This window comes from Leiobunum rupestre, chromosome 7 (genome assembly GCF_980474605.1).
Source record: "Leiobunum rupestre chromosome 7, qqLeiRupe1.1.hap1, whole genome shotgun sequence".
Lineage (NCBI taxonomy): Eukaryota > Metazoa > Arthropoda > Arachnida > Opiliones > Sclerosomatidae > Leiobunum > Leiobunum rupestre.
The window spans coordinates 49,318,129-49,335,326 of record NC_143390.1 but is presented as its reverse complement, the minus strand read 5'-3'; the positions used below and the strand labels follow the sequence as shown (position 1 = coordinate 49,335,326).

The 17,198-nt window shown below is 33.9% G+C and overlaps 1 protein-coding gene across 5 annotated transcripts; it reads right to left on the bottom strand.

Annotated features, from left to right (window-relative positions):
• Window positions 1–4,161: 4,161 nt before the first annotated feature.
• Window positions 4,162–7,505, bottom strand: LOC149936632 (uncharacterized). Of its 5 annotated transcripts, none has more exons than XM_090154161.1 (9): window positions 7,439–7,505; window positions 6,931–7,103; window positions 6,796–6,868; window positions 6,494–6,733; window positions 6,081–6,258; window positions 4,840–6,015; window positions 4,718–4,773; window positions 4,599–4,650; window positions 4,162–4,381 (listed from the first exon to the last, which is right to left on the bottom strand). In XM_090154161.1, the coding sequence occupies exons 2-9, from the start codon at window positions 7,089–7,091 to the stop codon at window positions 4,200–4,202; spliced, it is 2,118 nt and encodes a 705-aa protein (XP_090010287.1). In that variant the 5' UTR covers window positions 7,092–7,103; window positions 7,439–7,505; the 3' UTR covers window positions 4,162–4,199. The 5 variants fall into 5 exon arrangements, with proteins under 5 accessions (XP_090010287.1, XP_090010290.1, XP_090010288.1 ...); XM_090154164.1 differs by having other exon boundaries at window positions 7,485–7,498; XM_090154162.1 differs by having other exon boundaries at window positions 6,931–7,106; window positions 7,439–7,486.
• Between the last annotated feature and the right edge of the window lie 9,693 nt (window positions 7,506–17,198).

The window sequence follows — 17,198 nt, the reverse complement described above, 5'->3', positions numbered from 1 at the left end:
AATATTCTTCAAAGTGACAAACTTATAAAAACATAATATTGTAGACTTATGGTTCTACTCATGCAACGCGTTTGGAGAAGCCAGGCATCCGAATTCGTAATAGCACAAGTAACATAACACGAATAAGTATGACCCTTCCTATAGATCGATTGAGTAAATCATTGGGTAAAAATGCGCTTCCCCTAGCGTGTGAAGATGACGTAACAGTAGACTTTATGACGCAGCGGAAGTCAGTTTCTCCAATCCCCATAGAAATCATTACTTGGATAAGGACTGAGAACTATCCGCGAGCTTTTACTAGTCTTTGGAAGTGCCAGGTAACGATGCCAGAAAAATCGTCGCGAACAGCCTATATGACCGATAAGCCAAAGCCTAATGGAAAATTGAAACGCTTTCAACAGTTATATTAGCGTTTACTTTGGCAAAATATTGATTATTAAATCATAACATAAAATTGACTATTATAAATTTATCTACCTAATCTTCAGGATTATTATTACCCGAAAACGTTCTGTGTTATATATAGGCTTATTATGTTCCTTATGAAAATATTAATAATGGCATAAGCAATATTATCCTAAGTAAGACTATTAGAAAAAAAATTCCACAATCATTTTTAAATAATTACAGGGTCCCCTGGTGTCTAAATATTCCCGAGATGGAGAATAGAAGGTTCGATCAGAGAAAATTAGAATTAAAAAAATAGGAAGTGTCATACTTATAGTAATACCTTACTTATGATAATGGTAATACCTTACTTATGATAATGGTAATCCCTTACTTATGATAATGGTAATACCTTACTTATGATAATGGTAATACCTTACTTATGATAATGGAAATACCTTACTTATGATAATGGTAATACCTTACTTATGATAATGGTAATACCTTACTTATGATAATGGTAATCCCTTACTTATGATAATGGTAATACCTTACTTATGATAATGGTAATACCTTACTTATGATAATGGTAATACCTTACTTATGATAATGGTAATACCTTACTTATGATAATGGTAATACCTTACTTATGATAATGGTAATACCTTACTTATGATAATGGTAATCCCTTATGATAATGGTAATAACCTTACTTATGATAATGGTAATACCTTACTTATGATAATGGTAATACCTTACTTATGATAATGGTAATACCTTACTTATGATAATGGTAATACCTTACTTATGATAATGGTAATACCTTACTTATGATAATGGTAATCCCTTACTTATGATAATGGTAATCCCTTACTTATGATAATGGTAATCCCTTACTTATGATAATGGTAATCCCTTACTTATGATAATGGTAATACCTTACTTATGATAATGGTAATACCTTACTTGTGATAATGGTAATACCTTACTTATGATAATGGTAATACCTTACTTATGATAATGGTAATCCCTTACTTATGATAATGGTCATACCTTACTTATGATAATGGTAATACCTTACTTATGATAATGGTAATACCTTACTTATGATAATGGTAATACCTTACTTATGATAATGGTAATACCTTACTTATGATAATGGTAATACCTTACTTATGATAATGGTAATATAATGGTAATACCTTACTTATGATAATGGTAATACCTTACTTATGATAATGGTAATAACGGCTTTTAACGGGAGCCTGGGACCACTTTCGGGGTCCTAGTTCCAACAGCAATAGATTGATAAAGTGAACCATACCTGAGAGATGGCACTAGCGAAGCATCGTAAAATTCACGATAAGAATATGGCTCCCAAAAGTCGAAACTGTTGCGATAAAGGGGTTCCAAAAACTGCTCCACTTTCCACAAAAGTGTCCTTTTTAACAAGATATTTCGCGGTGAAATGAAGCCCCGGGCCACTGGACCCAAAGTGCGCGTCGAGCCGAAACTCTCTCTGCAGAGGATCAAATATCTGCCGCCAGTCCAGACTGTGGTGAATTCTGCCGAGGGAACCCGGGAAAACAGGACTCGGAGATTCCACTAATAACTTCTCCATCCGAGGTCCGAAAAAACAAACCCCCCGACCCCTACCCCTCTTCGCGCGGGGGTGTAAGGAGATGGTAACCCGAGATGCACCCAGAAATACGATCTTTTAAAAGCCTAGATCTATTCTGCATATAAGAAAACCACTAACACAGAAACTGTTCAGCGTCTTAAAAGGCGCCTTTCTTAACCTGTTCGCTGTAACGGATAAAAGCATAAGTAATATAATAAATAAGTATGACACTTCCTATTCTCATAATGCTAACTTCTTTAATTATATACAAAGCAATTGAGATTTGAATTTACGATTACATTAGTTAGTTATTTTGAAATTTGAGACTTGAACGCGTTTTTATCGTTTTTATAGCCCAATCAGTCTATCACTAACCGAAATCATTCCGAGTTACCATAAGTATATAATATTATAACATAAGTGTGACACTTCCAATTCTTCAAACGCAAAAGCTTTACTGAGAGCTACTCGCAAGACAGACTGCATTACGGGCTTCGTCGCCGTTTTGCGTCCGCTTGTTAACGCTTCGCTAGGGGGAGATTTTTTTCTGGTGATGACGTCACCTCGTTACTGCTCTCAGTAAAATATTCCACAAAGTGACAAACTTATGGAACAATATTATAGACTTCTGATGTTACTTATGGTTCTACTTAGGGATGAATATGTTGAAATCTCCCTCATGCTCGATAAGTTCCTTCGCCCAAAAAAATCAAATCAGCTCGATATCTCATTGGTTCAATACCTAGTCGTTACTAGTATTTGCGCCGCCAACCCTTTTAACGAATCAATTACCAAGGCTTAGATAAAATTGAATACGCTTTTAAAATTAAAAATAACGCTTACTTTAGCCAAATAATAATAAAATATTGAATCGAAACATACATTTGGGAATTATTACATTCTGAAGACCTGTAGTTATTTTCGTATTTATCGCCATCAAGCTAACCTGCGTAATTTGGCAGGAAGTAATTTGTAGTAATCCCTCTTGGAAATCTTTGAGTGTCTTACTTAAAAATATTTTGTTACTTATGTTAAGACCTTAAAAAAATATAATTTTTTATCGTGTTGCAACCACCACCAAAATACCACATCTCATTCATTATCGTCTCCCTTCATTAGATAATTATTTTCGGTAAAGATCTATTTATAGAAATTTCAGTGGCTTTAAAATTAACAATTTTTCCTCACTTAACTTTCATATAGCTAAAGATACAATTAAGTTTCTCTACTACCACGCAAATGAGGGTTATGTACGAATTAAAAAGATTTACATCCTTAAAGGTGTTCGAAACCGTTTTTTGGTTCGTTAAAAATATAAACTCATTGGAATCGCCTGAAGGGAGAATTTGTTAAATTGTCTTAAAGGAATGTCTGGGTTGAAGAATAAAACAAAGGCAGGAAATCGCCGTTTCGCCTGAGTTGACAAAGGACCCAACAATTACCCAGATGATTATCGGACGCGGAAAAAAAATAATAGTTCTCTCTTTCCCAAAGAAATCGCTTTCGCTCAAGTCAGGTTAACAGCCCTTTTAACCATAAAGCATAAAGCATAAAGCTCAAATGAACAATGATATTTTAAAATAATTAATTGGGATCCTATTCTTGGTATTAAATGTTAAAAATAATACCAAAAATGTATTTAGGTCCCAAAGAACCTTGAACGCTAACATCGTCCACCACTGCCATGCTCCTATACTTTTCAAAATAAAATCTGAGTGCAGCGCCATCTGGAGGTTGAAAAACTTAAAATATTTTTATTATCGATTGACCCACGTTTCAAACTCGAAACATTTATTAATAAGTTTTAAAAAGTATTTTACTTATTATAAAATATATAGGAATACTTTTTACTAACCAAGTTTTCAATAATTAAAACGGAACAATGAATATTTTGAGCAATCAAAAAGTTAGCTCCTCTTTTATAAATATTTTATGTATAGCAATGTTTTTATTCAAATTGCCATCTGGTTCAGCTACAGTGCATTTTTAATGTTTTGAAAGGAATGTACCCTTGAAACGTGCTGTTTATGTAAACTGAAGAATGTGAGCTGTTATTTCTAAAGCTTATTTTAATATAAATTATTTAATCTTTCTCAACCAACGAATTTATGAAAACCTTATGTACAATCTTGAATAAGCAGAATAAAATTTATTTATCATATACAATGTACATAATTTTCTTTTGTTAGTATTATTGACGTGTTATTTCTCCAGAGGAAGAGCTGCTGTCGCCATCTATCGCTTGAATTGGTGATACAGATACTAATAATTCCTGATTAATCATTTCGTCAGGACTTCCAGCCATTGCCATAACTACTTCACCCACACTTTGAGCCGATTCTAATCGTCTCAAATCCAAGGGACTATTTAAATCTGAAGAAAAGAAACATATCGATTTAACCCATTATTTAGCGCCATCTATGAAAATAAACATCGATTTAACCTATTACTTAGCGCCATATATGAAAATAAATATATCGATTTAACTTATTATTAAGCATCATCTATGAAAATAAACATATCGATTTAACCTATTATTTAGCGCTATCTGTTTTGAGATTAGTGGAGTGAGAAATTAATAAAAACTTACCATTAATATCAGTTTCACCCTCACTATTACAATCTGACAGTTCCTCTTCATCCTATCGTTAAACAAATATTAAATAATGTTTTATTTCCAAATATAATAAATTGACAAATTATATTTACATATTCTTCCGTTACACTAAGCTCCGAGTGCTTTTGAGATGCAGATTGATTTTTTCCTGACAGATAATATAAAAATTAATATAATAATTTAAATTTTTTTAAATTTAAAAATATGTTCTCACTGGGCAGGAAAAGATAGGGTCTTTTAAAAATAATTTCTCCTTCCGATATGGGTTCATCAGAGGAAAAATTAGAAGTTGAGGTTGACGATGAAGTTGTAGTAGTTCCGCTGGAAGCCGGTGCCGAAGATGAACCCTCATTAGACACAGACAAATTTGTTCCACTCGATGATACTTGAATTCCAACCTCCCGACTGCTAATTTTAACTTCCGAAGAGTCGCTACTTTCCGAAGAATCTTCAAGATCCATCTCCGTTGCTTTGTCTTGCAATATTTTGACAATTGTCGGATTGGGAGCATTGGAAATGCCGTTTCCAGAAACTTGAACAGCCATTTCTTTATTTTCTCTCTGGTCAAAGTCTTTGGCAGGAATGGAGACATCTTTCATCTCCTTCAAATCTTCAGCGAGAGTTGAGGCATCTTTGAACTGTTTAGGATCCATTTCAACTTGAACTTGTTGAGTTTTTGAATATTTCTCATTCGTGGTAACACCCTGGGACCTGGTTTCAACTTCCATCGATACAAGTTGAGATTTTGTTTCGGAAGTATCAGTTAACATTCCTCGAGATTCAGTGGTTGTTGGCTGCGCTATTAGTTTCGGAACTACGGAACTTTCATCTTTAATTTCCAAGCTTCTCCTTCGAATAGTAGCATCATTCACGTCATCTTTAAGACTTGTAATTAGTTGATGTAGTAATTGTCTGATTGTTGTGGAATCAACGGGTGGTTTAACGGAGGCAATCGAATCAGTATCGTTTTCTTGAACCGAAGTTGAAGCGTTTTTCATATCACGAAGAGTTTGAGTAGTTGAATGAGACGTTTCAGTTTTAGCAGGTATAATTTGGTCTTTTTGGGTAATTTTGGGCACGGGCTCATTCTTTGATGGAGAAGAAGTGAACGAAGAGTCATTTTCCGCAGATTTTTCGATGTAAAGTTCCACATTTTTCTCTGAGCGTCTTGGCTGACTAGATTTGGACTCGATACTAACACTAGGGAGAGTCTGAACCGAAAGCTGTTTAGGATGATATTCCTCTTTTATAATATTTACAACTGCTACATTCCTTCGAATTGTTCTGTTTGTTTGGGCTGGTTTGATTTGCGTTACGTTAACAGTAGAAGTTGAATCTCTGAAAACATCAGGCGCAGCTATTAGTTGAACAGGTGAAGATAACGCAATTGCTAAGAAAATATAAGTTCAATTAAATTCCATGATAAATTTTGCAGCGATGATAAAGTTTGGTTACCAGTTTTACGTTGAAAATTTTCTTTTAAAGGACGATTGGGTCGTCGCAATGTCGGTATCACAATTTTTTCTTTAACAGGTTCTAGTGTTTGTACAGCTGCATCATGGTGTTTAGTTTCAAATACTGATTGACATTGAGCCTGTATCATGTCGTATTTCGGAGTTTTAACCTCGGTTTCCTACATGGCGTATTATAATATTAAAAATATGCTAAATTATATCTTTATGGGATAAATATCTATCTCCTTATATTGTTAATGTTATTAGCTCAAAATATGTTATGTTTTGGAAGAAAAAATAACATAGGGACATATTTACAGAAATAGTAACAGACATGGTATATTTTGAGGCCTGATAAGGTGCATACTAAAACAGTTTCGTACAGAATTAACATTTAAATAATAATTTATTTACCATTAATTGAGACAGGCTTTTGACTTTCGGTTTAATGGTAATATTCTTGGAAAGCTTTTCTGCTGTTACTTCTTTTTGAGTTTCTTTATTTTTGCTTTCCAATGCTACCCTTCTAGATGGTAAAGAGGCCACTCTTGGCAACCATGGTTTCATTCTTTTTACAATAGCTTTAGCTGACTCCAAGGGGTCGGACATATCAAATGGATAACTGTCCCACTTCAGCTTTTCTCTAACCATCTCCTGAAATTATATATTTTACTTATCATTATAACAGAGATTGTGGGGCCTATTTTATGTTATACGTCAATTTCTGGTTCAGCAGATTCAATACTCTCACGAACTACCTGTTGGATTCTAGCTTTTTCCATCAAAACTCTGTTAATGAAAGGTTATTTCATTAGTCAAATAATAACGTAACTGTACACTAAATTACTTACTCATCCTTTCCTATGGTATCAATGGCATCATAAAGTTCTTGGGTGTATGGTACTCGATATTCAAATTTGAAGGCATACCGATATTCATTCTTAATTTTGGCTCTCCACTCTGCCGCCTCTTTTAAAGTTTGCCTCGCGAAGTCCAGATCAACCAAACTCATTTTCTTTCATTCCTTCTTTCAAAAATATGTATAGTTTAATTAAAAACAGTAAACCAATGTGATATAAACTAGATATAAAGCAAACAACAAGACGTGTTTTTAAAATTATCCGCCTTAACATCGTCTGCTTCAAGTATAAGTTATTTTGAAATAGCCCTGGAAATAAGATTGTTTTATTCAAAAAAAAAGCGAGCTATCTGTACGATTATTATTTAAATCAGTTGTTTATTAAAAATCTACAATCCCGTGACGTAAATAGTGAAATACATGTCCCAAAGAATAAGGGCCTCTAAAAATTCTGGATAAAGTGCCCCAAAACAAGTTTCACGTGCTGGCCCCCCATAGACCTTATTAAAGCCACTGGCAACTAGTCCGAGAACTGGTCCCAAATACAAATTTGATAAATGAAGTCTCTCGAGATAACTGAAAGTTGAATAAAATACCGTGTTTGTGTTTTAAAAAAAGAAGTTTCGACGAATGCTCCGCCATCTCTTAGCGCTAACGTGTACTATTTTATGCATAAAAAGGACAAATTTCAAATCCGGGTTATCCATCATAAATACGAACCCACCAGCAAAACTAAAATAAAATTCAAAGAAAAAGACGTAACGATAAAGTAATATACGTAAAATACGTTTATTCGATGATTGATTCACCGGAAACCACTAAAATTCTTAAATAATGTACACAAAACAGCGGGAAAATATAGTACGGTTTGCCAATGCATCAATGCTACATAAAATGAGTTTCGTTAAGCTTGTTTAATTTTCAACGGCTGCTATAAAAACAAATATTTCTGTCTGAAAGGCTGCTATAGTGGTTCCAAAAATATATTTTCTCCTAAAATCAGTATGTCCCTCTCTTTTAAAAAGTGCCATAAAATGTTTGGAACGTGACTTTGAGCCTTTATTTTCATTTCATGTGACTGAACATAAGGCGATATTTATCTCGGGAAAGGAAAAAAAAAACCTTCTGGAAGATTGCCTCTTTAGCTGCCAAATCACGTCCCAAACTTAGGCTAGTCGCTCATTACAACTACCAAACTCCACCTCCGTTGATGAGGGAGACTATGGTTGTTGCACACGTTTACGGAATCGCGATTGGGCTCGCTAGCAAATAAGGACTATTTATAAAGCGCCCAAGAGCGAAGACCTCGCACTTTTACACCGACCAAGAAAGGAACTTGCAAAAATTTCATCGCGGATAATAAATGCGTCTCGTTACCATGGTTACGCGGCCATTTTAAGTCGGCGTGAATGCCAAAATGACTTCTATTCTAACCACAATAAAAACAAGAATCATTCAAAAAAGGTGTGACGTCTCAAAGGCTCTATTTGGGGTGAGGAGAGCTTGGTAACAACAGTTCTTTTGGCGTTTAATTTTCAATAAAACTCTATAGGCTTCAAGCTTACAAAAATATTGTAATTTGCGTAAATACTCAGGGACGTCATCTGGGTGGGGCAGGGGGGGGGGCATTGGCCCCCTGAATTTTTACGAGCTAAAAACGTTTACAAATAAATGTTCTTATAACTACATTAGAAACGCCCTGTTTAATTTCATGTATTCATTGTTTTGTCTTGAATGTTATTATTGCAATTATGCAATAGCTATATCGATTAAAAATACAAAAAAATATTAAATTTGCCTTTTAAAAAACCTATTTTCCCAGCCCACCGGACACACAATTTCTGCCCTCTCCTAAAAATCTTGAAATGACGTCCATGTAAAAATCTGTCAACTAAATGTGTGAGAAAATAGCAGACGACTTTTCGATTTAAATATTTCTACACTGAAACTGTCAACTTTACTACAGTGATAATTTTGAATGAGCAGACAGCTTTCGAACATTCAATTTAAAAATCGGTAGGCGATGTTTCGCGACCGAAAACTATCGGTACGCCCCCTATGGCTCGCCATTAAAACCTAGATAGCTAGCGGCGAAATAACGTTTTTTTCTGAAATAATCTTATCAAAATATAAGCAAACGTATTTATAATTCAAATTTACGAATAATGATGAGGAAAAACTAATAACGTCTAATTCAGCCGTTACCTATCTAGGTTTCAATGACGAACCAAAGGGGGCGTAGCGATAGTTTTTGGTCGCTAATACTCTTGTTTTGACTCCCCAAAAACCGAGGAGGTAGTCACTTAAGTAATCAGGTGTGCAAATCATATTTAATCACTTAAAAGTCAAAGTTTATCTAGTGCTTGTTAAATTAATGTAAATTTTTCACCTTTACGGCAGCTACAAGTGTTCCCTTTTAACCAGGTATTGCTTTTTTGACATATTAAGGCTTGGCAAAAACACGACGTTCTGTTTACAGGTGAAACGTTTGCCTTATATCAACAAGCACTATATAAACAATAACTTGCGGGTCCTGGCTCTCGGAAATATTACTTCTTGGCGATTTCCTTGGAGGATGATTTATTTAAGCGTCTATTGTGACACCGATTCTCATTGGCTGCGGATTACGTCATCTTTTTGAGACGCTCAATTTTTTTTTAATTTAGGTCAGGTTAGATTAAATTAGGTTACTATATTAATGCTAAGGTATTTTGGTTGTAAACTATGGTTGGCTGGCGCAAGGATTTTGACCAATGAAAAATTGTGAACCGTTGCTACGTTTAGCCGCACGTTCTAGCGCCTCATTTGGGCATTAATACGCAACACCTTTTTTGCGCCTGTTTCTTTAATCGAAATAATGATTTCGTTAGAAGCTGTAAGGTGGCGTAGCTAACGTCATTTTTAAACATGGCTTCGCGATTTTTCCCGATAGAGGGATAACTAAAGCGTTTGCAAATACAGTGGCAACCAAAATGTATCTTTATTAATACCGCTACTTTCAAGTAAGTTGATTAAAAATTGCGTCGGATAAGGCGTTCAATTGGAAAGTGACGCAAAATTTACCGCCACTTCAGTGTGCTTTTATCGCACTTTATATTTTTTTCGAGGTGAGATACAAGGGTTAGGCCACAACTATTGTTTATTAACCTCTTATATTGTTACCCGCGATATCTCCGAGAGAGCTGATAAGTGATAATTTATTACGCAACGTAATCAGCGTTTAAATGCAACTGAGCTTAAGCCTTAGTTTCCCCTAGAGCGCGTAATAGTGTGTTTTTCAACAGCACTGTGCTACTTACAATATTTTTTTACGCAAATGAAAGAAATAACATGGAAACTAGGCTTAATGGTCTTTATTCCGAAGCTCATGAAGCAGACGCTATTTTAACAGGGTTGCCATTGCCTTTTTAGCTCGAATTTATTTCACGTCCAAAATATATGGCAACCCCGTCATCCAGTGTTTACCAAATAAAACCATGCGCTTCAATAAAACATCTTCAAGTTACTGTTTATATAGTACTTTTTGAAATAATGGAAACTTTTCACCTGTAAACAGAACGCCGTGTTTTTGCTAAGCCTTAATATGTCAAACAAAAGCTATCTGGTTAAAAGGAAACACTTTTTACATACCGTACAAGTGAAAAGTTTCCATTATTTCAACAAGCATTATATAAACAGTAACTTTCAGATTCTGGCTCTCGGAAATATTACTTCTTGGCAATTTCCTTGATGATGTTTTATTGAAGCGTCTATACTGGTTTTGAAAAACGTACATTTTTCAATGTAAATTGACATGCTAATTTTTCTTTGTAATTCAACTGCATAGGTTGTTTTGATTAAGTATATAAACCATAATTTGCAGGTCCTAGCTCTCGGAAACCTTACTTCTTGGCGATTTCCTTGAAGATGTTTTATTAGGGGGTTTATTGACCAATTTCAAAATTACCTTTCTACGTAGGTGTTTTGGTCTTGCAGGCTTACATACCTGCCTTTAAAAGGCCCTAAATGATTTTCGAAATAACTTCCAGTAATTTATCACAATTATTTTATGTATTTCAGTGTGTTTTTTTTTAAATTTATTATGGTTCGATTTCTACACACCTAACTTTAGATTCATAGGTTATTTGCGACCGAAAGCTATCGCTACGCTCTCTTTTGGTTGCCGTCGATACCTATTAGCAGACGCTGATGATTATGATGAACGAAAATTACGAAATATAAGCTAGAAAAGGTTCATCTTTGTATTTTATTATAATTTTAAACTGTTCTGTGTTTCCTCCATGGTAACACAGAGCAATTACCACCACGCCCAGATTCGGGCATTTTTATCAAATTTGACTATAGCAGGCGCCACCTCGGCTCGTTTCGGTTCCGAATTAATATCAGAAGTATAAAATATATATTCCCTTTGATATAAGTATAGAACTGTTAATACTGCTAACGTCACTTAGCTTGTAACATGTATCTACACAGGTTGTCTCTGATTTTTCAATACGATGCTATACAAATAAGAACGCAGTGTTATATTTTAATACATGTATAATACAAATGACAATAATATGATATAATGTTAAATGCCAACAGTATAATATTATATTAAATGGCACCAATATAATTAATAAAAATACGAACAATATAATATAATGTTAAATGGCAATAATATAATATATAATATAATATATAATAGAATAAAATATATATTATATTATTGCGTTTATTGACATTTATATATTATATTATTGCTTTTAATGCGTGAATATTATATATTATTGAGTGAATATTATATATTAATTCGTGAATATTATACATTATTTCGTGAATATTATATATTCTTGAGTGAATATTATATTACATTATATTATATTATATTGAGCATGGATACCGTTTTATTTTTTTTAAGAAAACGTGAACTCTTGTTTTTAAAAAAAACCATATCAAATTTACAATGTATAGATTTAACTAGTTCTTTAATGTTTCACGTCCCCAATCATATTACCCGACAAAAAATTACATTCTCTAAAGACCCCATAATTTCTCCTATTCTACGGATGCAGAACACCTGTAACCACTACTCTGATACGTTAGACATTTTTAGCTGTCAAATTTCCGAAATTTTGAAACTTACAGAAAACAATTAATCATATTATACTACGATTCTCACATTATTCATTTTTCTATTTTGTATATTTCTTTATCAAAACTGTTATTTTATTTGAACACTTGTAACATTTTTTTTACCAACTATAATTCTTCATCGAAATTTTAAAGTGTGTAAATATGTTTTATTCAAGCATCATTCATGATGTATATTTCTTTAGAAAAGTGTATTTAACCATTGTATATATATTTCATCCTCTGTGTGTAACCTTGCTGGTGTAATTTGCACTGTTGTTATGCACGTAAAAATAAATATTTCATTTCATTTCATTACATTATATTGCATTTATTGACATTTATATATTATATTATTGCGTTTATTGACATTTACATATTATATTATTGCGCTTATTGACATTTATATATTATATTATTGCTTTTATTGACATTTATATATTATAAATGTCAATAAACGCAATATAATATATAAATGTCAATAAATGCAGAATAAAGTAATATAATATATAAATGTCAATAAATGCAATATAATGTAATATAATATAATAAAATGTAATATAATATAATATAATGTAATATAATGTAATATAATATAATATAATGTAATATAATATTCACTCAATAATATATAATATTCACGAAATAATATATAATATTCACGAATTAATATATAATATTCACGAAATAATATAATATTCACGCAATAATATATAATATTCACGCAATAATATATAATATTAACGCAATAATATATAATATTCACGCAATAATATATAATATTCACGCAATAATATATAAAATGCACGAAAAGTGACGAAATAATATATAATATTCACGCAATAATATAATATTATTAATATTATAACGTGGCTAGTGACAATTCCGGTCCCACTGTCACGATTAAACATGAGAGCGCGGTAATCGACAACATTTTTAAATTGATAATTACGGAGGGCGATATCACCGAAGCGATAAGGAAACTGAAACCGACGACAACGTCGGGAAGCGACGGCATACCGAACTTTTTACTTAAGGGTTGTAAAGACCTACTTATCGTACCTCTAAAGTATATTTTTAACATATCTCTAAAATTTGGAATATTCCCTAACGCTTGGAAAACTGGTATTATTTCCCCAATCTATAAAAAGGGTTTTAGAGGCGACCCGAGTAATTACCGTCCTATTACTGTCCTAAATGCTTGCGCTATGGTCTTTGATTTTATTACCCAAAAACATTTTTATAATTGGTTCAAAATCCATATTCCCGAAACACAACATGGTTTCGTGAAGGGCCGCGCCGTCGACACGAACCTTGTCTCTTTTGTGAACTATATTGATCCGGTGGTAAACAACCGCGGCCAAGTGGACACTATTTACATAGACTTATCAAAAGCCTTTGACAGGGTTTCTCACCCTCGACTAATAAATAAACTAGTAAATTATGGGCTTTCTGGTTCACTTATAGACTGGTTTCTCGACTATTTAAGTAATAGAGTAAACTATATAAAGGTCAATGGAGATGTTACGGATGTGTGTTTTAGTGTAAATTGTGGTATACCCCAGGGATCTTCGTTGGGCCCTTTACTTTTTAATATATATACCTCTGACATACCGCCTCTTATAAAGCTTTCCAAGGTTTTTCAGTTGGCTGACGACCACAAATTGGCAATCACAATTAAATATCTTTCTGACTGTCTCGCTTTACAGAATGACCTCCTAAATTTAAACACATGGTGTACCGAAAATAATATACCCATTAACGAAGAGAAAACCGTCGTAGTCACTTACACCCAAAAAACAAACCCCATACTTTTTCCTTATAGTCTTAATGGTATAACACTGAAAAGAGAGTCAAACGTCAAAGATCTTGGTATGCATTTTGAGAGTAAATTACTGTTCAATAACCATATCCGGCAGTCAAAAATTAAAGGTAACCAACTACTGTGCGCGTCCTATCGTATATCTAAGCAATTAGTCTCACCAAAATGTTTTTTAACGCTATATAAAAGTTTAGTAGTTCCAACAATTTTATATGGTTCATTAATTTACCTTAGCGCATGTCCGTCTACCTTAACAATTTTACACTCTGTACAAAAAAAATTTACCTATTTTTACAAAACCCTAAACAAGAGCTGCGCAAACCTTACCTTCGACGAAGTCCTTAAAGTACTAAAACTTGATACCATACCCTCTCTACAAATAAAAACGGACATAAAATTTATACACCGTATTTCTAATCAGAGAATAGATTGTTCCGAAATATTACAGCTATTAAATTTTAATTGTCCTAAAAGACCTTCTAGACAGCCCAATCTATTTTATACTTCTAAATCTAATAGTAAAATAATCAACCGTCTAATGAATAACTTTAATACTTATGGTTCAAATGTCAACTTGTTTTCCAATTGTAAACTAACTAATAGCAAAATAGCCCTTTCTAAGGCTATCGATATTTAACATTGTGGTTCTAGAATTGAACATTTTTTATTACTTTTTATTTTTTTTTTTTTAATTAAATTTACTTTTATATTTCAATCGTCTATTGAAACGTATTGTTATCATTATTGACGGTCAGCCTGTCTCAGAACTACGACGTGAAATGATTTACAATTTGTAGTAAAATTTTATTATTTTTTTTTTTAGACCTTAATATAATGCTGTTACCCTTGACGACAAAGCCAGTGCTATTTTTGAGCCTGGAAAATTATGTAATTTTAATTTTAGTTCTCATTTGTAGTGTTGTGGTATATCTGTCATGACTGAACGCACGTTCACCAACTTGTTGGTGCAAATTTGTACTGTTTTGGTGAACATTAAAATTCTATTCTATTCTATTCTATATAAATATCAATAATATAATAAAGTATAAAATCAAATAATCTAATATAGTATAAAATCGAATAATATAATACGCATTTCAAAGCTAATAATATAATACGCATTCCAAACCTAATAATATTTAGCATCTAAAAATCTTTTGGTAGGTGCCATTATAATCTTTCTCAACACATCGAGAAAGTAAAAATTTGCAATAACAAAAAAATTGCATTCCATCGTGAGTTGTATATGTTAAAAAACCGGTATTACTTTTTCCTCACACCCACTCCGCCCCCCCCCCCCTTCCCCCGGCTCAATTTTTATCCACGGTGGCCGCCGGTCCAAATAGTCTGCACTCGTACGCGGACACCAGCGAGCATTGGTACACCCCCTCTAGTGAAGCGAAGCTTAGGGGTATCCTATGAATGGGAACAACCCGGGCTTCCGCCACATTACAGCTTCAGCCGTGTCTGAGAAAAGACGACGCGGTTACTAAGTGACGTCACGAATTGGCCCAGAGCCAAGAAGCCCTTCTCAAATACATACGCGCGAGCTACAATCGGGAAGCTCGTGAGATGCCGAAACCCGCCCGAGGGGGGTGGAGAGTGGGGGAGGCCGAAGACGAACGCGTCACGGTTTCCCTCCCTCAAGTCGACACGGGCGGTTGCCATAGCGACTCGATCGCGTGGGTGACTCAGCCGTTTCCCCTCTTCCTACAACCCTCCCCCCCGCCTACTGACGGAGCAGCGAAAGAAGAGGCGAAAAAAAAATCGTTGGCAGCGAGCCAGCCATTTAGGAAACGAAAGGGGGAAATCGGGAACACGTCACGTGGTCAAGTTCAACCATCCAAAGTAGCGGTATCGCTGGAATGGCGACGCGCAAAAATGGGAGAGAAGGAAAGAAATGTAGACGGCGCTGAAATAAACCCGCTGCTATTTTTGGTGGGAGTTTAACGGCGTATCCTTTACCCTTTCGCTAGTGTCAAAAACGCTGTTCGGTGGTTTTCGTTGCATTTCGGTAAAGGTCAAATCGTGACTAGCGAATCTCCGGACCTACTTAATTTTGCAGATCAATAATTACACGCGAGCCAAAACGTCAACAAAATATCGTCGAGTTTACATACTTTGGTCAGAGCGACATTTCCTACATAAACGTAATAGTTTGAAACGGAAAATCTATATCTCAGTGAAGTTTACAAACTTTGAGACCAAGGCACGAACTAGGCTTAGCGACTAAATATACGGCTAGTTGCTTCGTGCTTCCTCGAAAGGCGTATCCCCGAAAGTTTCTTTTAATAGGCGTTTCGCCTGGAAAGGGAGTTTACCCGCACGACATCCCTAGTTTAAAAAGAGGGACTTTTTAGGTCAAAAATAGGGACGAACTTTCCAAAGGCGAGAATCGAGGGCGAATCAATGGGAGAATGCTGTTTCGTGACTTAAAATTAACGATATTTATAGTCTAAAATATATTTCGAAAAAGGCCTAATTTAAAATTCCAATTTACACGAAAAAACTTAAGAATACTGTTAAGATGTTTATTAATTGGTAATATAGCAAGTTGGTTTAAATTACATTTCAATGCATAACTTTGAAAAAAATTTCAAAACTATTCTGTAAGAATTCCAATTCAACGCAAACGAAATAGTAATTAAATTTAATTAACATTCAATGAAATAACCGATAGGTGCAAAATACCCATCAATTAGACAGAAAAAGAGCTATTAATCGATAAAGAATATCTACTTAAATAAACAAAATTGAATGATTTAATTTATTTTAATTAACGAGAAAAATCTAGAGTCGTTACCTTTAAAACCATGGTACTCTTAATAACTTAAGGTATTACTTATAAAAAAACATTGATAGTTTTAAACCAAATTTCGTTAATTTTTTAATCATAAGAAATATGTATGTTAAATTGGATTAAAAAAAAACATTTTAATTCGTACTGCGGTATCAATAGTAAATAATTGGTTACATCAGAAGTTGATAAGACACGTCTTACGCGAGAAGAAGACACTAAAATGTACACTTTTCCCAGCAAACCACGGCTCAAAATATATTCCCAACTAACGATCTAAAATATAGAAATTAAACTGAGTAGGCGTACTTACTTATTTTTAAATTATATTTTATTGATAGCATCATAAGTAACATAATAATCATAAGTATGACCAATAGCCTAGATTATCAAAGAACTGATTTTCACAGTTATTGCACAATCAAGATTTCATTCAGCACAGAGCCCCCTAGTGCCGGGCCGGATTAACACTATTGGAAATCAGAATTTGTGGCCCCTAAAAAATGCCAAACCTTACTTTTTTACTCTA

Coding starts and splice junctions, on each gene's coding strand:
- LOC149936632 (XM_090154161.1), bottom strand. CDS start 7,091: ATGAGTTTGGTTGATCTGGACTTCGCGAGGCAAACTTTAAAAGAGGCG. Junction 6,734..6,795: donor CTGCTGAACCAGAAATTGAC/GTATAACATAAA, acceptor ATATAATTTCAG/GAGATGGTTAGAGAAAAGCT. Junction 4,774..4,839: donor ACCCTATCTTTTCCTGCCCA/GTGAGAACATAT, acceptor ATTATCTGTCAG/GAAAAAATCAATCTGCATCT.